We start from the raw sequence: 24125 nt of genomic DNA, 5'->3' as shown, positions 1-24125 counted from the left end.
ATATCTGGGAATTTGAAATCTATTTATTCATTCCATCTGCTGCAGAACTGTAAATTGTCCCTTCACCAGAAAACCTTTTCCTTTGCAAAAAGCCACTCCTGATGGTGCTAAAAGATGCTTTTTGCTGGAATTAAAGCCACCCCACCAGTGATTAAATTTAGGGGTACTTTTAGAAGCAATTCCACCTCTTTTTCTGGGCTGGGTGATCAACCAAAGCTGGTCTTTCCCAACCTCAGTGATTTCCCTAATTCCACATCCAAAGGATTGGCAGTATCCCTGCTTTTAGGTAAAATGGATCTGAGTGAAATCTTTACTTTCTCTGCACAAATACAAATTTAAAAATACAAATACAAATTTACAAATAAAGCACAGAGGTTTGTCCCAGCCTGTAATTTTTGCCCTCTGCAGACCCCAGTGAGTCACCAGTGTCCCCACACCAGAGCCTGTGGCTGCCAACGTGGCACAAAACCATCACAAACCCATTCAAACTGGGATTTGGGATTTCTCGCTCTGTTCCTGCTCTCTGCCAGCTCCACTCCGAGCAAGAGAGGAAAAGCAACTCCTCTGCATCTATTACTATAATTATAAATGCCTGCTTTACAGTCTGAGCATCTGCAGGGGCTGGGAGTGCGGCTGTGTGAATTATTCAGGATGTTCTTTAGCACTGGCTGCACTCACATTCCCTTTCACGTTTAAATCCAGAGTCTCTTTGGATCTGGGACCTCTGCTGATCACTGCAGAGCGGGGGCACGCAGCCCACTCGGGTGAAATTGTGTTCTGTTCTGCTGCAAAATAGCTCTAAACGGGTTTTCAGCTGAGATAAATCAAATTATTCACAAGTGGAACCTTTATTGCTGCTGGAATGGGTGACTTTATGCAATTGTGCAATTTTTTTTTTTGCCCCCTGTGAGTGTTGCATCGTGTTTGTTTTGGCGTGGGACTCAAATTGCTTTGCATTTATGGATAAAAAAACTGGTTTATATCTCATGTCCTTCGGTTCTATCTGCTTAACACAAATCTAGACATTAATATGACATGAAACAAATGAGATTTTCCTGACTGTGGGGGGATATTTAGCTATATTTACCTATAAAAATGTGCTTTAATAGAAGTTGTCCACACCACACAGGGTCTGGGTCTCCCTACATGCAAGAAACACATTTTTTTTATTACATGAAGTGCCCAGAAGTACTTTTATGTCCCAAATTCGATTTGTACAAATGGAGCATGAGTGGCTCTCGCAGCTGAGACTGGATTTCCACCCTGTGGTGTTTGAAGCTCTGACTCACCCAGATGAAAGGCTGATAGGGCTCCCTTCAGAAACCTTACCTGCTGATGAAAAGCTCTCATTTTCCTGCCGTATCATTTCTTTTGAGCAGTCAAGGAGGCTGGATTGAGTCTTTTTTTGTTGTTTTTGTGCCTCCTTTATTGGCTTGTGCAAGAAGGCACACGCCAAAGCCAAACAAAGCAGCAGCTGCAGAATCACCCACTTGGATTTCAGATCTGTTTTGGGAGCCACACTCGCTCAGGCACCTCCTGCCCTGCTCCTCTGACGTGGGAAATTTCCCTGAGTGGTTTTGTGTGGTTTTTTTCCTGCTTCAGGTATTTCAGACCCGACAGCCCTGGGCCCTGAGTGATGTTTTTTGTTGTCTGCAGGTGATGAAAACCTACCACATGTACAACGCTGACAGCATCAGTGCCCAGAGCAAGCTGAAGGAGGCAGAGAAGCAGGAGGAGAAGCAGATTGGGAAGTCGGTGAAGCAGGAGGACAAGCAGACCCCACGCTCCCCTGACTCCACCTCCAACGTCAAGTTTGAGGAGAAGCACGTCCGGAGAAGCTCTGTCAAAAAAATCGAGAAGATGAAGGAGAAGGTACTGGCAAGGGTGCACAGGAGCCAGTGATTCCCTCCTCACAGCCAAACCCCATCCTTTGTGCAGCTTTAATTTGTGCAGGTTGAATTTGTGCAGGTTTTATTTGTGCAGGTTGAATTTGTGCAGGTTTTATTCATGCAGGTTTAATTCGTGCAGGTTTAATTTGTGCAGGTTTAATTTGTGCAGGTTTAATTCGTGCAGGTTTTATTCCTGCAGGTTTTTATTCCTGCAGGTTTTTATTCCTGCAGGTTTTTATTCCTGCAGGTTTTTATTCCTGCAGGTTTTTATTCCTGCAGGTTTTTATTCCTGCAGGTTTTTATTCCTGCAGGTTTAATTTGTGCAGGTTTAATTCGTGCAGGTTTCATTTTTGCAGGTTTTATTCCTGCAGGTTTTATTTCAGCTGAAGGAAAGGCAAACCCAGCAGCAGGGCTCCTTCAGGATGGTCAGGTGCAGTTTGTGTAACCCCAGGCATGGCACAAAAAGCTGAAACCAGGTTAGAGTGGGAGAGCAGCAGATATCTGCTTGGAATTCATGGTTAATGTGATTATTTTTGTTGTCCAGAGCACAAGACCAGCAATCCCAAACTGGCTCTGGGGACAGAACCAGTGGGCTCAGCAATTGGTTCCTCCAGCAGTTCAGCTCTAAGGTTCAGACCAAGAGAAGGGGTTATTTTTGAATGGATTTAGGCTCTGGAAGGACAAAGTTCAGGCCTTGGAAGAGATGGAGTACCTGTAGCAACCCTCAGACCCTCATGGGCTTCTCTGGTGGTGCTGGAGCTGGGCCATAACCTCCTAAACCCTCCTTGTCCCTTCATTCCTCCTTTAATCTTCCCCATCCCACAGCCTCAAGACTTTGAATCCAGTTTAGCAATGTTTAAGCCCATCTAAATAATTCATCTGCATTTCAATCCTTGGAGTCCTGGCAGAACTGGAATTCAAATGGGCAAAATCTGTGTGAGCAGAGTACGGTTTGCTCAGTGTTCTCTGGTGTTACTCAGGGTGCTGCTCACCTCTTTTAACGCTCTGTTCTGCTTTTTGTTGCCTTTCAGCGCCAAGCAAAGTACACAGAGAACAGACTGAAGGCAATCAAGGCGAGGAATGAGTATCTGCTGGCCCTGGAAGCCACCAATGCCTCGGTGTTCAAGTACTACATCCACGACCTGTCTGATCTCATTGATGTAAGTGCTGGGGCCGGGAGCCTCCCACGTCCCTCTCCTCCCTCTGCACAGCTGGAAAGCTCTGCACAGCTGGAAACCTCTGCACAGCTGGAAACCTCTGCACAGCAGGGCTGGGCAGCTTGGGGGGTCTCAGTGGCCTGGCACTGGTCACTAAGCTGTGACAAGAGCTTTTCTCAGGTGGCCACCTCTGTCACACGGACGAGGAACTCTGAGAAAAGGAGGAGCTGCTTAGTTCAAGTGAAACCCAGCTTCAGGTTCACCCTGCTGCCTGAGATTTTCGTTTGACTGTTTTGAGCAAACCCACAAGATTTCAACTCAGCAGCATGTTTGAAAAAAAAGATTGTTAGCTGTAGAAACAGTAGAAGAAATTTGGTAGAAGAGAGGGAGTTCAGAAGCGTTTCCTAAAGCTGCTTTTAACTGGTTTTGGAAAAGCCATTGAATTATGGAATATTCTGAGTTGGAGGGGACCCACAGGGATCATCCAGTCCAGCTCCTGCACAGACACCCCAGAACCCCAGCTGTGCCTGAGGATGCTGTCCAAGCACTCCTGGAGCTCTGGAAGCTTTGGAGCAGTGCCCATTCCCTGGGGAGCCTGCTCAGTGCCCCAGCACCCTCTGGGGAGGAAAACCTTTCCCTGATCTCCATCCCAAACCTCCTTGACACAGCTCCAGCTGCTCCCTCCAATCCTTTCCCTGCCCACCAGAACATATTTCAGTCTCCCCACCATTCTGCAGCAATTCTGCTTTTGGTATAATGCACCACCAAAAAAAAACACCCCAAATCTGATTTTTGAAATCTCAGCCAGGAGCCCCGAGGTTATTGCCAAGGATGGAAGCACCCCTTCAGCCTGGACACACTGAGTGTGGGATCCTGTTCCCAATCCTTCCCCTGGACACACTGAGTGTGGGATCCTGTTCCCAATCCTTCCCCTGGACACACTGAGTGTGGGATCCTGTTCCCAATCCTTCCCCTGGACACACTGAGTGTGGGATCCTGTTCCATCCCTTCCCCTGGACACACTGAGTGTGGGATCCTGTTCCTCCCCTTCCCCTGGACACACTGAGTGTGGGATCCTGTTCCCAATCCTTCCCCTGGACACACTGAGTGTGGGATCCTGTTCCCTTTCCAAGGCCATCCCTGCTGGAATCTCGCGGCTGCAGAGCCTGGAGGGAGCTGCTGTGGAGGAGCAGGGAGTGATGAGCACAAGAGTCTCTAGACACAGGCAGTAAAGAGCACTCAGATCTCAATTAATTACCCAGCTATTAGAATAACCAGCAGTCCATAGGATACATTTATTCAGCTGATGATAAACTCGCCTGGAGTGCTCTTGTGCCAGGTGTTGATTTAAACCTGTCCTTTGGAGGTCAGGGCTGTCACTGAGAGTGGGCTTGAAAAATGCTGTTATTTCCAAATGTTGTGGTTTGCAGGATTGCTGTGCTGCAGAGGCCTGGTTTGTTTATTCCTGCTGCCTTTTTAGGAGTCCTGTTTTGCTTAACATTTGCTCAACCTTAATTGCATGGCCCTGGGTTTTTAACAAATTAAAACTCTCTGTATATATTTCTATCAAAGCTACAAGATTGGGATTAATTTCACCAACATCAGCCTAATTTCATTGTTTTAATATTTTTCATCTAAAGCTCTGTCTCTCAAGTCTTCCCCTGAAATGCTGCCTGGTTCAGTTTGTTCTTGGTGTATTTTCATGAATCACAAGTAGCAAAGGATGCTTTTGGGTTTCACAAGCCCAGAATGATTCCTGAGCACAGAGCTGAGGTGTTTTCAGCAGGACACGACAAATCTGGGCTACCCAGCCTGGAAGGAAGGGCTGCTCTCCCTGGGCAGTCCCAGCTGTGTCTGGAGCACGGCAGAACAAGAACAAACTTCTGAATTCCAGGGAATTTGGCTGTTCCTTGTGGCTCTGGGTGAGTCCCTGCCCTTGGAGCGTTCAATTTAACTCTACAAAATCCCATCATCTTCAAAATAAAAGTGTTATCTGCTCTGTGTTCAGGCATGGAAAAATGTGGGACTTGTCTGGGAGCACAGGAGATGGAGTTCAGTTATCTCATTGTTGAGACACAGGGAAAATAGATTTATTAATGCCTTTGATCCTGAAGGATTGAAAATTAACAGTTATAACCAGTGATGGTTATCTGAGCCATCTGACTTGAATAAAAATGTGATTTTTAAGCCAGGCTGTAATGCCTTCCCTCAATCTAATCGTTTGGTGATATTGAATTTTGAAATATAATATAAAAGTAATCTTCAAAGTTACTTCCAAGGAGATTGTGTTAGGCCAAACAGCATTAAAGTTTGTTTAATGTCATGTTTGTCCAGCACATTGTTCCCTCTGCAGTGTGCAGGGAAGGATAACAGGGAGTTAATTCCTTGTCGAGAGTTAAGAGCAATAAATTGTTTCTGCCATAGCCCAGTAGTTTTGAATTTCCTGACTTTGGGGACTGAGGCAGCTCTTTGATGCTAATGAAATATTACAGTAATGGGGAAGTTTGCATTAACTCATATTTATAAAAGGGTCACTAGGACAGGATGGAGGAAAAAAAAAAAAAGATAAAAATGTGTGTGTGAGTCCCAGAGCTTGGTTTGCTCTTCTAGGAATAGATGGTCCATGGCTGCCTACTCCAGGATCTCATCCTTCCCCTTCCAAATGTGAATTACATTTTAAAACAGAGGGCCTTTTCCCCTTAAATCTTCTATTTTTGAGGTCTGTTTGAAAGCTAGCTGGCAAAGGGTTAATCAGCTGTCATGTTGGGAAGTGAATTTGAATGAGTTATCATTAAATTCTTATAAAAAATTGATTTCCTTCGAGAGCGATTCCATCAAACATTTATATAACCCAGAAAAGGGATGGCAGGACTGGTGCATTTATAAACATGGAACACTGGACTTAAAAAAAAACCCCACAAAAATCTCTTTAAAGTGGGGGAGTGGGCTGGGAGATGTTTTCTGTCAGTGGCTTCAATAGCAAAGAGCCAGCACGTTCTGCCTGAGTGCGACACATGAACTCCCCTTTGGGTTCCCAGTCCTCCCAGTGCATTCCTGGGAGGACAAACTGGTCACACTGGGAGGGTGCACCAGCAGGAATTGTGTTCAGTTCTGGGCTCTGCAGTTGAGGAATGACAGGGAGCTGCTGGGGAGGGTCCAGCAGAACCCACAAAGACAATTTTGGGGGCTGGGAGGGGCTCCCACCAATCCATACAAACCTCCCACCAATCCATACAAACCTCCCACCAATCCATACAAACCTCCCACCAATCCATACAAACCTCCCACCAATCCAAACCTCCCCAAGGGATGTCAGGACGGTGCCAGGCTCTGTTCAGCGACAGAACAAGGAGTAATAAACCACAAACACAAGAAATTCCACCTCAACATGGGGAAGAGCTTCTGTCCATGAGGGTGGCAGAGCCCTGGAACTTCTGCCCAGGGAAGTCCTGGAGTTTCCCTCCCTGCAGATGCCCCAAACCCACCTGGACGTGTCCCTGTGTCACCTCCAGGTGACCCTGGCTTGACCTGGGTGATCTCCAGAGGTCCCTTGCAACCCCAAAAATCCTGTGGAAAGGAGCAAGTGCTGCTGTTAAATGTGAGCTGATCCCAATCCCTGTCCCAATCCCATCTTTCCCCCATGGCTGCAGACTGAGCTGGGAGTGCCTCTTCATCCAAGGCTGCCTCCACACGTGCAGATTCTCAATCAAGCCTCTTTTATTTTGCTTTTTGTTTTGGTTTGGGGTTTTTTGGGTGGTTGTTGGTTTTTGTTTTTTTTTTTTTTTTTTTTGCTTGGCTGGTTTTATTCTTTTCTGATTGAATGTAAAGTCCTTTAATTCACTGCCTGCAGCCCAACCAGCAACTGCAGCTCTTTTTCCAAGGCTTCACACCTGCCACAGCTTGTTTGGCACAAGAGCCAGGCTTCCAGCACTCGGTGGCAGGAATTCTGTGGGAGCAGGGAATGGTCCAGCACTTTCTCTTCCCTCTCCCCCCACCCCTTCTTTTTTCCCCTCTTTTTTTCCCCTGCGTTTGCAAACAATGACAGTGATGAGACCCAAATGATGGGAGTTTTCATGTGAATTTTGCTTACAGAGCAGCACAGCAATCAAGCAGATGGTCTCTTTCTTCCCTTTTTGGATATTCTCCTAGTGGATGTAATCTTGCTCGCAGTTCCAGGAAGGTGGGCTCCTTCTTGTTCACTTTATGAGATGGCTGAAAAATCCAGGCTGCTTCTGATCTCCTGCTAATGAAAAGCTCCTTTTTTTCCCCTTCTGAAACAGGAAAACTTGGCTCTTGCAGCCGTGGTGGAAATGAAGCTGCTTGATTGTCCCCCGGTGACATCATCCCAGTGTCAGCCATAGCCAGGAAATTCTTGACCATAACCACTTCTTGCTTCAAAGTTTTTTGCTCTTCTGTTTCACCCCAGCAATGGAATCATCCCCAAGTGGTGGCTGCTGGGTTTGGTGACTCTGTTTTCACGTCCAGGTCGTGCTCCTCCTTCCTGGAGTACATGGAACGAAGCAGTTTGCTGGAATTGTGGAATTATTTGGGTGCAGATTGGCCTTTATAGATGATCCAAATCTTGTCTCTCCAATAGCACTTCAGTGACTTGCTTTCCTCTTCCTTTGCATGGTGTTATTTAAGGATTTTGAGGTGTTTTCATAGGAACAAGAGCCCTAAAAGAGTCAGGTTAGAATTTAGAGAAATTCTGCTGTTAAACTTTTTGGATGAAATGAGTCTCGAGTACTCCATGAAAAACAAGTCTCAAAAACTCCAAGAAAACCCCACAAGCTGTTACAATGATTTAATCTTGGTAATCAATGATAAAATTTGCATGGGGTTACACCTTGAGGAGCTCTGTGCAGCCAATGGGACAAAGACAACAAAACCCCCACATCTCATTCCCCATTTATCCAACCTCTGGAAGCGCTCAGATCCCCATTCCTGAGTTCCCTTATTCATCTGGAGTTGTGTGTGTTTTTCCAGCAGTGCTGTGACCTGGGCTACCACGCCAGCCTCAACAGAGCCCTGAGGACGTTCCTGTCGGCCGAGCTCAACCTGGAGCAGTCCAAGCACGAGGGGCTGGACGCCATCGAGAACGCCGTGGAGAACCTGGACGCCAACAGCGACAAGCAGAGGCTGATGGAGATGTACAACAACGTCTTCTGCCCCCCCATGAAGTTTGAGTTCCAGCCACACATGGGGGACATGGTCAGTGCGGGTGCAGCTCGCTCTGCCTGTTTATCACACTCACTTTTGATAAAGTGACCCCTCCAGGGCTGCCTGGTGGGCTCTTTGGGGAGCCTGGGAGGTTGGAGATGATGAAAAGACGAAGCAGAGATATCTCTGTTTGTAAAGTTTCTTGGCTGTCAAAGCTGGATGATCTCCAGAGGTCCCTTGCAGCCCCAGAGATTCTGTGACAAGGAGCTGCTGTTAAATCCAAGCTGATCCTGACCCTTGGCCCTTCACTGGAGGTGAAAATTCTTAATTAGGTTTGATATTAAATGGGAGTAGGAAATGCTTTCCTTCAACCACAGGTTGATCCCCAAGACAGCCTCTGAATTTTGAGATTGGAAGGGCCAATATAAGAAACCTAAATGCTGTTTTTTTGCAGCGTCTGAGTGTGCAACCTGAGAGCACAAATGCTTTGTGCTGGTGCTTTCTGCATCCTCCCTGTGAGCTGGGGCTGTCAGAGGAATCTTCATTTTTGGCAGGGCAAACCCCTCTCTTTTTTGTGTTTAACAAGACGTGGTTGCTCAGCTGGGAGCTGCTGAAAGCCCCACAAGTGAAACTGGTTCTGAGTGGGAGCACATGCACAGAGTGACAATTTGGGTCAGTTGGTTGCATTTCCAGATTATCCCCCGAGCACAGGCTCCTGCAGACAGCCTCTCCTTTTGGGCTGGGAATTACAGCCACTGCTCCAGGCTCCTCTTTGTCTCTCCCGTTTTTCAGACTCCAAATGACCTTTCCTGGATTTTTCTGTGCTTGTGATGCTGTAAGATCGTAGGAAGAAAAGGAATCACCTGCAGAGTCTCATTCAGGAGCAGCTCCCATTCACTGAATCATTTATCATTTATCTCTCAAGGCCTGAGGAGTGTTTAGAAATGCAGCTGATGCTCTTGTTGCAGTGGTGCTGCACGCAGCAGATGAAATCAGAATGTGTGATCCTGTGTGTGCACGGCTGGGATAAAACTCCCAGTTTCAATTTCTGTCTCTGAAGAAACAGCCTCAGGCAGCGAGGTCAGTGTTTTCTTGTAAGAAAACCCACACAAAACCCAGAACAAAACGAGCAGCTCAGGGAACCTCGGTGTTCTGGTGTGTGTGACAGGTCCCCAGCCTGTGCTCTTTTTATTTCTGCTGCCCTGGATTCATCCAGGAGTGACCTGTGCCTGTTGCTGTGCCGTGCAGGTGGCTCAGCTGAGCAATCCCAGCCCCTTGTGCCCCTAGCCCAGGGTGCCTGGCTGAAGAACTGAACCAAATTCTTCATTTTTGATGTGGTTTATCCAAATACCTGGGGTACAGCACCTCCAGACTTGCACAGCACACGATGAGCTGACATCACTGAAAGCAGCTGATGCTTTCTGGCTCTTCTTTGATGCTGCCATCATCCTCTGCTCGCTGTTCAATCCTCCCAGCTTCTGCAGAACCTTCTCCTCTGGTTGAAACCCAGCTTCACCGAGTTTGGAAGTTCAGCACTTCAGGGAGTTTGTGTCTGATAAATAAATGAGTGACTGCAATGCTCTGCTGTGCTGTTTCTCTTGCAGGAGTCTCAGCTCTGTGCCCAGCAGCCAGTCCAGAGCGAGTTGGTGCAGAGGTGTCAGCAGCTGCAGTCCCGGCTGTCGACGCTGAAGATTGAAAATGAAGAGGTCAGTGAATAACCAAAACTCAGCAGCCCCTCTTAGCCACTTCCAGTGGTTATTGGGCACTGATTGTGGAAGAATCTGGTTGTTGTGATCCCTTTTTGTTAACATTTGTGGTAAAATTCAAGGCCAAAGCATCTTGTGCATAAATTATCGTGCGATCTCACAGCAAAGTTGGGTGCTTGGAGAGAATCCTTTAAAATCCTTTAAAATCCCCCCCCATATTTCTCTTCCCATCCTTAACTTGATAAGACTGGCTGTTTTGCCAAGGCTGAATTTGGATAGCAAATGGAAAAGGAGGAATTTAATGTTTTGAAGTGAGTATGCATAACCTGAGTTAGTGATTTTTGTTTCATTGGCTATCCAAGGTGAGAGGAAGATGACAGGAACGGGGATCTAATCCCTGCACCTCTGTGTTCAGGAATTTTGGGGCAAAATTTACAACCCCTTTTATGTCTGGAAAGTTGATTCTGGCCTTCAGTAAAAGTGCACAGTGCAGCAGAGTCCTGTTTGTAATTAACATTTGATGCCCAGTAGACGCAGTTGCAGAAGACAATTTAGGGAAATCTTTGTTCCAGCTTTCTTTGCTTTGAGGTGAAATTTCTTTCCATCTCCTCCTGATCCCAGCCCGTGAGATCACAACTGCAATCCTGGCACCGAGTCCTGGCAGGTTCAGGGTGCTGCCAGCTCTGTGCTTGCATGGACTGTGCTGTTAACGAGCCAGAATTAATTACAGCACACAGGGTGTGAAACCAGTAATATCTGTTTATTAGCAAAGTGCTCGGGGGGACTCCACGACCTCTGTTGTTTACTTACAAGAGAAAACCTTGAGGTTTTGGGTTCTCTCCTCCTTGCTGGGCAGGTTAAGAAGACGATGGAGGCCACGCTGCAGACGATCCAGGACATTGTCACCATAGAGGACTTTGATGTCTCTGACTGCTTCCAGTACAGCAACTCCATGGAGTCGGTGAAATCCACGGTGTCGGAAACGTTCATGAGCAAACCCAGCATTGCCAAGAGGAGGGCAAACCAGCAGGAGACTGAGCAGTTCTACTTCACAGTAAGGGGCTGATTCTTAGGGATTTTGGAGGTTTTTTTCCCCCCTGTCTCATTAAGTTCTGCCCTCTGAGGGTGCTGCAGCTGTGGCTGCTCCATCCCTGGAAGTGTCCAAGGCTTGGAGCAGCCTGGGATAGTGGAAAGTGTCCCTGCCCATCCCCTGGATGATCTTTAGGATCCTTCCCAACTCAACCCATTCCACAATTCTGTAATTTTCAATGTGATCCATTCAGAATTATCCTCACAACGGAGTGTGATGTTCCTGCCCAACAGAAAACGCTTCTCTCACTGATTTTGGGCAAGCAGAGTGTTGGGGTTTAAAAACGTGTGCTCTCAATTCCCTGGAGGTATTTTGGGATGCCTCTGTTGATTCAAACATAGTCTGTGGGTAAATTGTGTCAAGTTTGGTTTCTTCTGCATCTGAAAAGGAGTTTTCTGAGAAAGAACTTAATAGCTTGTAAACATGAAATTTCAAAACTAGTGCAAACTAAAGAATGTTTAGCTCTTTCATTTTTTTTGTTATCATCTTACAATTTCAGCCTGCATAAGCTTTTCATTGAGTCAGTGTTTTTTACAAGATGCTGAGTGCTTTTTGATATTGAATTTCGTGCCAGACTATCTTTTTCCTGCATCAGATTTATGTTAAACCGTTGAATTTGTTTCCAGTTTCAAAATATTCCCGAGCAGCAGATGAAAATCATGGATTTTACCCTGGATAATTTGTGATTCCTTTGGGCATCCTTCACCACTTTCTTCCCAGAACGGTGTTGCTTGTTAAAAATCTGAATTTTCAGTGCAAATGGAACTAACTTGGCAGGATGGATCATTAGGCCTTGACTTGGAAAAATCCAAAATCCTTCACTGAAGGTGAATCTGGCTGTTGAGAGAAGTGGGTGGAGAAGCTGCTTCAATTAAGGCAGGATTGACCACCCTGCCCAGGGTTATGGAACTAGAAAAGTGATTTTTAATTGAACTCTGAGCTTTCCCTCTCTAGGGAGAGCTATTTTGAGTTCAAACAGGAGCAGGAGGAGCCCAGGGCTCAATCTGGATGGGATATTTCTCTGTTTCATGTTGTTGGTGTGGTGCTAGAGAGAGACCCAACCTGATCAGATGCTGCATTGATCTGCTATTGGCCAGGCTTATAAATAGCCTTGATAAGGATTTCCAGCTCTGAATCTGCCAGGAGCAGCTTTTTCAGTGTCTCATAAAACCCTCAGATGGGCATTAATGAGGCCTGGGGGCAGAGCTTTGTGTAGGGGATAAAAAACAAAGTGCAGTGCAGAACTGAGATTTAATTCCCTTTTACCTTGTGATGTGCTGGGGGACAGGAACCGTAAGAAAAATGCTGATTTCAAAGAATATTCCATATGAATGTGACTCAGGGAGGAAATTCCATGTGCTGCATTCCTAGGCAGAGCTCTTGGCTGAATACAGCAATGGGATTTTAGTGGAAGGACACTCATTGGGGTATCTGCAGACTGGAATAATCTGTATTTCCTCATCCCGGTGTGCTGATGGATCTCCCGCTGGGCTTTGAAGGGAGATTTGTGTTCAGGGGAATTTAAACTTCCCAGAGTGCAGGGAAGGATGGGCTCAGCCCTGAGCTGCTGCAGGTGGTGAGGCAGGGAGGTGACAGCGACTTCAGGGAGCCAAAATCCAGGGATGCGCTGCTGCTGCCATGGTTACAGCCCTGCTTCCAGAGCCAGGGATCCGGGCACAGCTGGGCACAGCTGGCACCGCCTGGGCACTGACAAGGGGGGGAAATTTTCATTCTTTCACCTCTAAACCAGCATCATTTTAGGCAAAATGTTGGGTTTTTTTAACTCTGGAAAGAGGAGGAAGCAGAACAATGCTGGTGTGAAGTGCTGTGGGATTAATGCAGGTTTGTTTTTGCCACATGGGGAGATGGGGGATGAAATCCTCCCGAGTCCTGCAGCTGGGGGGTCCTGCTGGTGCTGGCCCTGTGGGAAGTGGATCCAGTTCCCACATCCTTCAGTCGAGCTGGAATTATTCTTGGAGAGGGGTGAGAGAGGAAAATCACTGCGTTTTCCTGGCTGGGGATGGATCAGGATGTGGAGCAGTGGCAGAAATGGTTTTTTTCTTAATATCCTGACCAGGGGGGAAGGCAGGGTCTGGTTGGGTTCTGCTTCATCCCTGCTGCAGCTGGTTCTGGCTGGGAACATCCTGCAGGGCTTTGGGCTCAGAGATTCCCACCTTCCTCCGTTTTGTAGGTGCAGAAATGCTCCTGGCTCTGACTCCCAGCTGATCTTCACCTCTGAATTGTCACCCTGCAAAAACGAGGTTTCTGCTGCTTTGTTCTGGTTCCAGTTGGTTCCAATGAGTGAAATCCTCATACAGGTCTCCTGTAGTTTGATTCTTTTTATTTATTTTTTTTTCCCCTCTGACTCTCTTTATTAAGCCAAGAATCCAGGGCTAATGCATCTTTGTGATTCATTGAGAAAAGCCTGAAGCTTTTTTTTTTTTTTAAAATTAATTTTGTTTTTTTTCCATCAGCATCCTTGCAGTGGGAACAGAATGTTAGGCATGAGGAAACAGCAAAAAAAAAATGAGATTCTGCAGTGGATGGGAACATCTTTTTCTCCTTTAAAGCAACCCCTGGTACCTGTTGATGTTTTTAATGACCTTGAAGCCAGAGCAAGTCCCAGTGAGTGCCTCTGCCCTGCCCTGCCTGGCCCACCTTAGGCTGGGCTTAAGTGTTTAGTTCTGCTTCAAAGGGGAGCTTAACCCTGCCAAGACGAGTTGATTTGCTGATCTTTAAGCTCCTGTTTGCAGCTGAGCCTTCCAACCCTCCTGTCCTTCCACCTGAGACCCCCCAGAGCCAGATTCACCCTCAGCTCCCCCACTTCAGACAGGTTATTTTTGCAATTTGTGCTCATTGTATTTTCTTCTGCAAAAATTTCACTGATTGAGCAAAATCCATTTAGGGCTCGGTGAACAGATTCTACAGGGATATTCCCCCTCCCCAAAAAAAAATGGAATTAATTTTTCATAGTGGTGAGGGCGCTTCCTGTTTTCTTCCAAAACAACAACAACAACAAATTTGAAATATTAATAAAGGAAGCAGGAAACACTGAGACTTTCCAAAGGTACTTAATTCTTGTGAAATGTTTCTTTCAGTGTTGTCAAGCAAAGGGACATAAAACCCAGGCTTTTGGCAGTTAATTAAAGCCATTTTTGTTTGTTGTGTCAGTGCACACCAGGGCTGGGGAGCCCTCAGGGGAAGCTGAGGAGTTCCTGGAAGGTTTTCCCTCACCCTCACTGCTGCCCCAGTGTGGGTTTATATAAATTCCTTTATTTATTGATGTGTCTATTTCTACTTGCCTCTTTCCATCCCGCACAGAGGCTGCTCCTGCAAAGGCCAAGCGGGGTCCAGGCTCTCCTGTGGTTAAAAATACCAATTTTTACCTCGAGGATTTGCAGTTTTAAGTGGGCAGATCAGACCTGGAAGGAATTGGATTGAATTGGGGGAAAGCTGGAAGTGTCCAAGGCCAGGCTGGACGGGACTTGGAGCAACCTGGGATGGTGAAAAGTGTCCCTGCCATAAAACTGGAGGAGCTTTGGGGTTCCTTCCCACCTAAACCATTGGAGGATTTGATTCTGACAAGAACATTTCATTATTAGACGAGGATCCTCTCTCTGGGCTCGTTCTGCTGGCAGAAATTTGAAGATCTCTCAGGATTCCAGAGGGTGCTCTGTGATATTTGCAGAGTTTGTGGTTTTGAGTGCAAATATATCGCATTTCTAATGTGGGCAGCCCCTGTGCAGCAGAGTATTTCACACGCTGCAGCTCAGTGAAGATAAATAAAACTGCTCAGAACTGCAAGATCAGAGATGAAAGAGCTGCAAAAAGAAAAAAAAAAAAAAAACCCAAAAAAAACCCCCAGCATTTGCAGAGCTGTGGAAAATCAGGGAGCAGCAGGAAAAATGCGTGGCTGTACAATATCCCACTGCCAGAATAAATCTGAACTTCAATAATATCTTCATTTGTTTTGTCCTTTGCAGCCCTGTGGATCATCCAGCGTGGAGGCAGACGCAGGGTTTGACAAGTAAAGTGGGGTGAGGGAGGTTAAGTGAGAGAATAAGCACAGTAGCAGCCTTTTAGTTGGTTAAAACAGATTGCTCATTCACTGAGGGGTGGATGACAGCTCCTCTGATGGCTCAGAAGATGCCAAACATTCAGCTGATCCCACAGTGGAACAATGGAAATTGCCCTGCAGATGGAGAATTCACAGAATTTCAGAATTGTTAAGGGTGGAAAAGGCCTGGAAGATCGTTGATTCAAGATTGGTTGGGCTCAAAATATCAGTGGGCTGAGCTTCAGAGTTACCCAGATGCACAAGGCAGGATTTAGTTTGTGCTTTAACTGTGAATTTCAGAGTTATTCTGTTATTGTCAATTTTGGTGTCACTCTGCAACTGCAAATTCAGTGTCACTCTAAATTCAGTGTCACACTGTAAATTCAGTGTCACTCTAAATTCAGTGTTACTCTGTAAATTCAGTGTCACTCTGTAAATTCAGTGTCACTCTGTAAATTCAGTGTCACACTGTAAATTCAGTGTCACTCTAAATTCAGTGTTACTCTGTAAATTCAGTGTCACTCTGTAAATTCAGTGTCACTCTGTAAATTCAGTGTCACTCTGTAAATTCAGTGTCACTCTAAATTCAGTGTCACTGTAAATTCAGTGTCACTGTAAATTCAGTGTCACTCTGTAAATTCAGTGTCACTCTGTAAATTCAGTGTCACTGTAAATTCAGTGTCATTCTGTAAATTCAGTGTCACTCTGTAAATCCAGTGTCACTGTAAATTCAGTGTCACTGTAAATTCAGTGTCACTGTAAATTCAGTGTCACTCTGTAAATTCAGTGTCACTCTGTAAATTCAGTGTCATTCTGTAAATTCAGTGTCACTGTAAATTCAGTGTCACTCTGTAAATTCAGTGTCACTGTAAATTCAGTGTCACTCTGTAAATTCAGTGTCACTGTAAATTCAGTGTCACTGTAAATTCAGTGTCACTCTGTAAATTCAGTGTCACTCTGTAAATTCAGTGTCACTCTAAATTCAGTGTCACTCTAAATTCAGTGTCACTCTGTAAATTCAGTGTCACTCTGTAAATTCAGTGTCATTCTGTAAATTCAGTGTCACTGTAAATTCAGTGTCACTCTGTAAATTCAGTGTCACTGTAAATTCAGTGTCACTGTAAATTCAGTGTCACTCTGTAAATTCAGTGTCACTGTAAATTCAGTGTCACTCTGTAAATTCAGTGTCACTCTGTAAATTCAGTGTCACTCTAAATTCAGTGTCATTCTGTAAATTCAGTGTCACTGTAAATTCAGTGTCACTGTAAATTCAGTGTTACTGTGTAAATTCAGTGTCACTGTAAATTCAGTGTCACTCTGTAAATTCAGTGTCACTCTGTAAATTCAGTGTCACTCTAAATTCAGTGTCATTCTGTAAATTCAGTGTCACTGTAAATTCAGTGTCACTCTGTAAATTCAGTGTCACTGTAAATTCAGTGTCACTCTGTAAATTCAGTGTCACTGTAAATTCAGTGTCACTCTGTAAATTCAGTGTCACTCTGTAAATTCAGTGTCACTCTAAATTCAGTGTCATTCTCTAAATTCAGTGTCACTCTGTAAATTCAGTGTCACTCTGTAAATTCAGTGTCACTCTGTAAATTCAGTGTCACTGTAAATTCAGTGTCACTCTGTAAATTCAGTGTCAGTGTAAATTCAGTGTCACTCTGTAAATTCAGTGTCACTCTGTAAATTCAGTGTCATTCTGTAAATTCAGTGTCACTCTGTAAATTCAGTGTCACTCTGTAAATTCAGTGTCACTCTGTAAATTCAGTGTCATTCTGTAAATTCAGTGTCACTGTAAATTCAGTGTCACTCTGTAAATTCAGTGTCACTCTGTAAATTCAGTGTCATTCTGTAAATTCAGTGTCAGTGTAAATTCAGTGTCACTCTGTAAATTCAGTGTCACTCTGTAAATTCAGTGTCACTGTAAATTCAGTGTCACTCTAAATTCAGTGTCACTCTGTAAATTCAGTGTCACTCTGTAAATTCAGTGTCACTGTAAATTCAGTGTCACTCTAAATTCAGTGTCACTCTGTAAATTCAGTGTCACTGTAAATTCAGTGTCACTCTGTAAATTCAGTGTCACTCTGTAAATTCAGTGTCACTGTAAATTCAGTGTCATTCTGTAAATTCAGTGTCACTCTAAATTCAGTGTCACTCTGTAAATTCAGTGTCACTCTGTAAATTCAGTGTCACTCTGTAAATTCAGTGTCACTCTGTAAATTCAGTGTCACTGTAAATTCAGTGTCATTCTGTAAATTCAGTGTCACTCTAAATTCAGTGTCACTCTGTAAATTCAGTGTCACTCTGTAAATTCAGTGTCACTGTAAATTCAGTGTCACTCTAAATTCAGTGTCACTCTGTAAATTCAGTGTCACTGTAAATTCAGTGTCACTGTAAATTCAGTGTCACTGTAAATTCAGTGTCACTCTGTAAATTCAGTGTCACTGTAAATTCAGTGTCACTGTAAATTCAGTGTCACTCTGTAAATTCAGTGTCACTGTAAATTCAGTGTCATTCTGTAAATTCAGTGTCACTGTAAATTCAGTGTCACTCTGTAAATTCAGTGTCACTGTAAATTCAGTGTCACTGTAAATTCAGTGTCACTGTAAATTCAGTGTCACTCTGTAAATTCAGTGTCACTCTGTAAATTCAGTGTCACTGTAAATTCAGTGTCACTCTGTAAATTCAGTGTCACTCTGTAAATCCAGTGTCACTGTAAATTCAGTGTCACTCTGTAAATTCAGTGTCACTGTAAATTCAGTGTCATTCTGTAAATTCAGTGTCACTGTAAATTCAGTGTCACTCTGTAAATTCAGTGTCACTCTGTAAATCCAGTGTCACTGTAAATTCAGTGTCACTCTGTAAATTCAGTGTCACTGTAAATTCAGTGTCACTCTGTAAATTCAGTGTCACTGTAAATTCAGTGTCATTCTGTAAATTCAGTGTCACTCTAAATTCAGTGTCACTCTGTAAATTCAGTGTCACTCTGTAAATTCAGTGTCACTGTAAATTCAGTGTCACTGTAAATTCAGTGTCACTCTGTAAATTCAGTGTCACTCTGTAAATTCAGTGTCACTCTAAATTCAGTGTCACTCTGTAAATTCAGTGTCACTCTGTAAATTCAGTGTCATTCTGTAAATTCAGTGTCATTCTGTAAATTCAGTGTCACTGTAAATTCAGTGTCACTCTGTAAATTCAGTGTCACTCTGTAAATTCAGTGTCACTGTAAATTCAGTGTCACTCTGTAAATTCAGTGTCACTCTGTAAATTCAGTGTCATTCTGTAAATTCAGTGTCATTCTGTAAATTCAGTGTCACTGTAAATTCAGTGTCACTCTGTAAATTCAGTGTCACTGTAAATTCAGTGTCACTGTAAATTCAGTGTCATTCTGTAAATTCAGTGTCACTGTAAATTCAGTGTCACTCTGTAAATTCAGTGTCACTCTGTAAATTCAGTGTCACTCTGTAAATTCAGTGTCACTGTAAATTCAGTGTCATTCTGTAAATTCAGTGTCACTGTAAATTCAGTGTCATTCTGTAAATTCAGTGTCACTCTGTAAATTCAGTGTCACTCTGTAAATTCAGTGTCACTCTGTAAATTCAGTGTCACTCTGTAAATCCAGTGTCACTGTAAATTCAGTGTCACTCTAAATTCAGTGTTACTCTGTAAATTCAGTGTCACTCTGTAAATTCAGTGTCACTCTGTAAATTCAGTGTCACTCTGTAAATTCAGTGTCATTCTGTAAATTCAGTGTCACTCTGTAAATTCAGTGTCACTGTAAATTCAGTGTCACTGTAAATTCAGTGTCACTGTAAATTCAGTGTCACTCTGTAAATTCAGTGTCACTGTAAATTCAGTGTCACTGTAAATTCAGTGTCACTGTAAATTCAGTGTCACTCTGTAAATTCAATGTAACTGTAAATTCAGTGTCATTCTGTAACTGTAAATTCAGAGTTGCTGTATAAATTTTGTGTCATTCTGTAAATTCAGTGTCACTCTGTAAATTCAGTGTCACTCTGTAAATTCAGTGTCACTGTAAATTCAGTGTCACTCTAAATTCAGTGTCACTCTAAATTCAGTGTCACTGTAAATTCAGTGTCACTGTAAATTCAGTGTCACTCTGTAAATTCAGTGTCACTCTGTAAATTCAATGTAACTGTAAATTCAGTGTCATTCTGTAACTGTAAATTCAGAGTTGCTGTATAAATTTTGGGTCACTCTGTAAATTCAGTGTCACTCTGCCCTCCTGTTCACAATCCACCAACCAAAGTCTTGACCAGAGAAATGAATTATCCACTCACCATCCTGTTTTTTTCCACAGAAAATGAAGGAGTACCTGGAAGGCAGGAACCTGATCACGAAGCTCCAGGCCAAGCACGACCTCCTTCAGAAGACCCTGGGAGAAAGTGAGTGTGTGTCCCCAGCACAGCCCTCAGCCAGGCTGTTTATCCATTTAATTTATTTGTTTTTAATGGGATAATTAATTTATTGAATTAATTTTCTGGATTACTCAGCTGAGGGTGGCAGCCCTGGATTAGCAATGCACAGTGGCCGTGCTGGTGTTTTATGAATTGATTCCTCTGAGCTGTGTGGTGATCACCAAAATGCTTAACGAGGCACTGATGGTCATCACTGATCTGTGTGCTGCTCCCCCCCTCACACCCATCCTGCTTATCCCTGCTGGGCCAAACCTGGAGATTCACTGATCAATCCAGAATTATTTACCTGGAGATTCACTGATCAATCCAGAATTATTTACCTGGAGATTCACTGATCAGTCCAGAATTACCTGGTGATTCACTGATCAATCCAGAATTACCTGGTGATTCACTGATCAATCCAGAATTACCTGGTGATTCACTGATCAATCCAGAATTACCTGGAGATTCACTGATCAATCCAGAATTATTTACCTGGAGATTCACTGATCAATCCAGAATTATCTACCTGGTGATTCACTGATCAATCCAGAATTATCTACCTGGTGATTCACTGATCAATCCAGAATTATCTACCTGGTGATTCACTGATCAATCCAGAATTACCTGGTCATTCACTGATCAATCCAGAATTATCTGGAGATTCACTGATCAATCCAGAATTATTTACCTGGTCATTCACTGATCAATCCAGAATTACCTGGTCATTCACTGATCAATCCAGAATTACCTGGAGATTCACTGATCAATCCAGAATTATTTACCTGGAGATTCACTGATCAATCCAGAATTATTTACCTGGTGATTCACTGATCAATCCAGAATTATTTACCTGGTGATTCACTGATCAATCCAGAATTATTTACCTGGTGATTCACTGATCAATCCAGAATTACCTGGTCATTCACTGATCAATCCAGAATTATTTACCTGGTGATTCACTGATCAATCCAGAATTACCTGGAGATTCACTGATCAATCCAGAATTACCTGGTGATTCACTGATCAATGCAGAAATATCTGGTGATTCACTGATCAATCCAGAATTATTTACCTGGTGATTCACTGATCAATCCAGAATTATTTACCTGGTGATTCACTGATCAATCCAGAATTATTTACCTGGTGATTCACTGATCAATCCAGAATTATTTACCTGGTGATTCACTGATCAATCCAGAATTATCTGGAGATTCACTGATCAATCCAGAATTATTTACCTGGAGATTCACTGATCAATCCAGAATTATTTACCTGGAGATTCACTGATCAATCCAGAATTATTTACCTGGAGATTCACTGATCAATCCAGAATTATCTGGAGATTCACTGATCAATCCAGAATTACCTGGAGATTCACTGATCAATCCAGAATTATTTACCTGGTCATTCACTGATCAATCCAGAATTACCTGGTGATTCACTGATCAATGCAGAAATATCTGGTGATTCACTGATCAATCCAGAATTACCTGGAGATTCACTGATCAATCCAGAATTATTTACCTGGTCATTCACTGATCAATCCAGAATTATCTACCTGGTGATTCACTGATCAATCCAGAATTATCTACCTGGTGATTCACTGATCAATCCAGAATTACCTGGTGATTCACTGATCAATGCAGAAATATCTGGTGATTCACTGATCAATCCAGAATTATCTACCTGGTGATTCACTGATCAATCCAGAATTATTTACCTGGTGATTTACACATCAATCCAGAATTACTGGGCCTTCATTTGTGTGGCAGTCCAGCTGCTCCTCACCTCTGTGGGTTCACACCAATGTGTGGGAGCCCAGGCTGTTCCAGGAGAAGCACAAACAAATTTCAGAGCATGTGAAACACGTTGCCTGTCTAGAGGGCATCATTCAGGGGGCAGCAGCCAGATCTGAATATTCATTTGCTGTTAGGCTTAGAACAAAGGCAGATTTCTTTCCCTTCATGGTATGGGCAAATCCTGTTGGCCAAAAACCCTTCAACTACGCATCCAAGTTTCCATAGAAACCTGCCTGCCCTGTTTGCAGAGGAGAAGGTTTGAGCAGTCTAAATGTCAGGTCAAGAACGGGCTGGGCTCAGTCCTGGGCTGTGTCTGAGCTGGACTCCCCACACTCCTGCTGTGCCAGGATTCTGGATGAGAGCTCAGCCAGCATGTGGGCTTTGAAGTGCTTTGCTTTCACTTGGAAAACGTGCTGGCAAATTAAAATACTCCTTGCTGCAGTAATTAAGAGTTTTGTGTTTATCAGAGCCCGACCGCTGGGAGATGAGGGGAGGACGCGCCTCAGTTTGGGTTGGAGCTGTTAAAGTTGCTCGTCTCTTCAGCTCTCCTGTAAGAAAGGGTGGCTGAAGCCAAAGTTTTGTGTCCTCAGGGCATTTTTCTTGTGCCTCTAAATATCTGTGAGTGCCAGCCGTGCTGCCCCTGTGGCTGATCCCGTTGCTGTGTCGTGGCTGACCTCTGCATTCCTAACCCGGCTCCTCTTAACCTGCCTGCCCCCTCAACCCGGCCCAAGCTGTGGTGGGGGGAAAGGAGAGGAATTAAATGTGATTTCTGTATTGCTGTGTGGGTTTAAAGGCTGCTTCTCTTTCCTTCGTTGGCTTTTTGCAAACCAGAGCTGTCTTAGTGGCCCTGTGAGTGTCAGGGTGAGCACCAAAATAAAAAAACTCCTCCTGTCATCTGTGAGATCAAAAGGAACTGGGAAAAGGGAGGAACTTCCCATTTCCCAACCCACTGGAGCAGGTTAATGGTACAAACTGGGGAGCGTGCCTGGATTTATCCATAAAATGTCACTTAATTGGGAAATGGGCAAATAAAATTCCCTTCACACGTCCCCAGAGCCCGGTTAGGAGCTTTAGAGGAAAATGTGCCTCCAGCTGCGTGTCTTCAGTGCCTGGCAAGTTCAGGGGGTCGTTATTTTTTATTCTCCTCCCTGCCCCATCCTCAGGTGACATTTTTCAGTCGTGGTGCAAATTGCCTTAATCTGAAGATGACAAGTTCCAGCAATAAAAGTAGCAGCAAGTCCTCCTCTCTGCAAGTAATTATGTCCCTGCCTCCTGTCCCCATTTGTCACCCTAATGCAGGAGCCCCTTGATGCTGCCGTAGCCGTGTAATTTCTCTGTATGAATATTCCATGATGAAAACGGGGACAGATGGCTGGAAATTCTGCTGCAGAATAACATTTTCATGTAAATTATGCACTGTTTTGGCTTTAGGTGGGGAGAGCAAAAGTGGCTATCAAGATGTGCTCGACTAATTGTCAGCCATCAGCAATTAGCTGCTTCCCTCACTCCTCTCTGCATCTCCCCAGGAGCAGGAAGACAACAGGAGGGAAGGTGGATTTTCAGCTGGTGGGAATCAGTGTGGTTTCACTGATTTTTTTTTTGCACCAAAAAAACGATCCTGTCCCACTCCCAGCAGCACATCCTCCTTTTTCCTGCCTCTTGTGTTGTGATGTTTTAGGTGATGCTGCATTAGCAAGTCCCGAGCTTGGCTGCCGCTTCCTGGGAAACTCGGCGCAAGTTAATGGAGTGTTTTTATAAATATGTTTGTGGAAAACACCACTGAACGTCTGTCTCTCAAAATAGCTCCGGTGCCAGCACGTTCAGGCTGTGGGCTGACAAATCTGGGAATGTTTGCACTCTTCCTGAGGGGCTTTGTGAAGGAGAATCTCTCGCCCCACCAGTTCCCCTGGGAGGAGGGAGGGACTGACAAGCCCAGTTTTTTGGCAGAAGTTAACAATTAGAATGCTCAGGGTGGGAATTTCTATTTTAAAAAACAAACAAACAAAAAAAAATCTATTTAAAAACAAGAATTCACAGAGATAGGAGTCCTTGGACAGCCTGAGCTGGTGCCTGGTTGGATTTGGTGGAGCTCAGCTGGCAGGGATGGGTTTGGTGCTGTCCTTGGAGCTTTCCCCCCCTCTCTCCTTTCCTCCATCTCCTTCCAGAATTCTCTGTACAGAAACACTGAAAGCATTTTCCCATTCCTCCCTCCTCATGCTGGATTTCTGTGTCTCCTGCACAGGTCAGCGGACGGACTGCGCCCTGGCCAGGTAGGTGTGGCTCAGGGAGTTGTGTTTTCAAGGAAAATCTGATGCAAATTGGTCATTCCACATCAGTTACCAGCCCAGGATGTGCCTGTTAGGAAAATACTCTGATTTAGAGTCACAGATTGGAATAATGGAGTGCTTTGGGTGGGAAGGGACATTGAAGCTCCTCCAGTGCCATCCCTGCCATGGGACACCTTCCACTGTGCCAGGCTGCTCCAGATCCCATCCTGCCACTTCCAGGGGTGGGGCAGGAATTTAATACATTTCATTAATACAAACAAATTTATTTGTTCTTGCTCTGGTGTATTTAGTGCAGATCAGGAGCAGGATGGGAAAGTGAGAGAAATTCCTTAATTTGGCGCTGTCACCCAGAGAATATTCTCCAGATTTGGGTTTTTATAACCAAATCTCTGGTCCTGGGAGAGAGGTTGGCCCATGGACTGGGCAGGGCTTATCCACAGGGTCAAAGACCATAAATTGGGAAACTCTTGATCCCAGTGCTGGATTCCAGCAGGATGGGGGGCACGGGGAAAAAACCTTTTAATTTCATTAAGACCAATCCCAAAACCAGCACTG

The 24125-nt window shown here is 44.4% G+C and overlaps 1 protein-coding gene across 5 annotated transcripts in view; it reads left to right on the top strand.

The window, feature by feature from the left end:
- Positions 1-24125, top strand: part of SRGAP2 (SLIT-ROBO Rho GTPase activating protein 2) — a 102877-nt gene that overhangs the window by 52458 nt on the left and 26294 nt on the right. For 4 of the 5 annotated variants that reach the window (XM_014258167.2, XM_014258168.2, XM_088066954.1 and 1 more), the window contains 7 exons: positions 1657-1872; positions 2921-3049; positions 8033-8257; positions 9811-9912; positions 10769-10966; positions 19384-19468; positions 23525-23552. In XM_014258167.2, the coding sequence (XP_014113642.1) occupies positions 1657-1872; positions 2921-3049; positions 8033-8257; positions 9811-9912; positions 10769-10966; positions 19384-19468; positions 23525-23552 (983 nt within the window). The remainder of the gene's footprint in view (positions 1-1656; positions 1873-2920; positions 3050-8032; positions 8258-9810; positions 9913-10768; positions 10967-19383; positions 19469-23524; positions 23553-24125) is intronic. The other variant, XM_088066955.1, reaches the window with a different exon arrangement.

This window comes from Pseudopodoces humilis, chromosome 26 (genome assembly GCF_049639895.1).
Source record: "Pseudopodoces humilis isolate 2021_Gansu_Grassland_sample_001 chromosome 26, ASM4963989v1, whole genome shotgun sequence".
Classification (NCBI taxonomy): domain Eukaryota; kingdom Metazoa; phylum Chordata; class Aves; order Passeriformes; family Paridae; genus Pseudopodoces; species Pseudopodoces humilis.
Note: the sequence above shows the minus strand (reverse complement) of the source record. Positions and strands in the feature narration are given on the sequence as shown.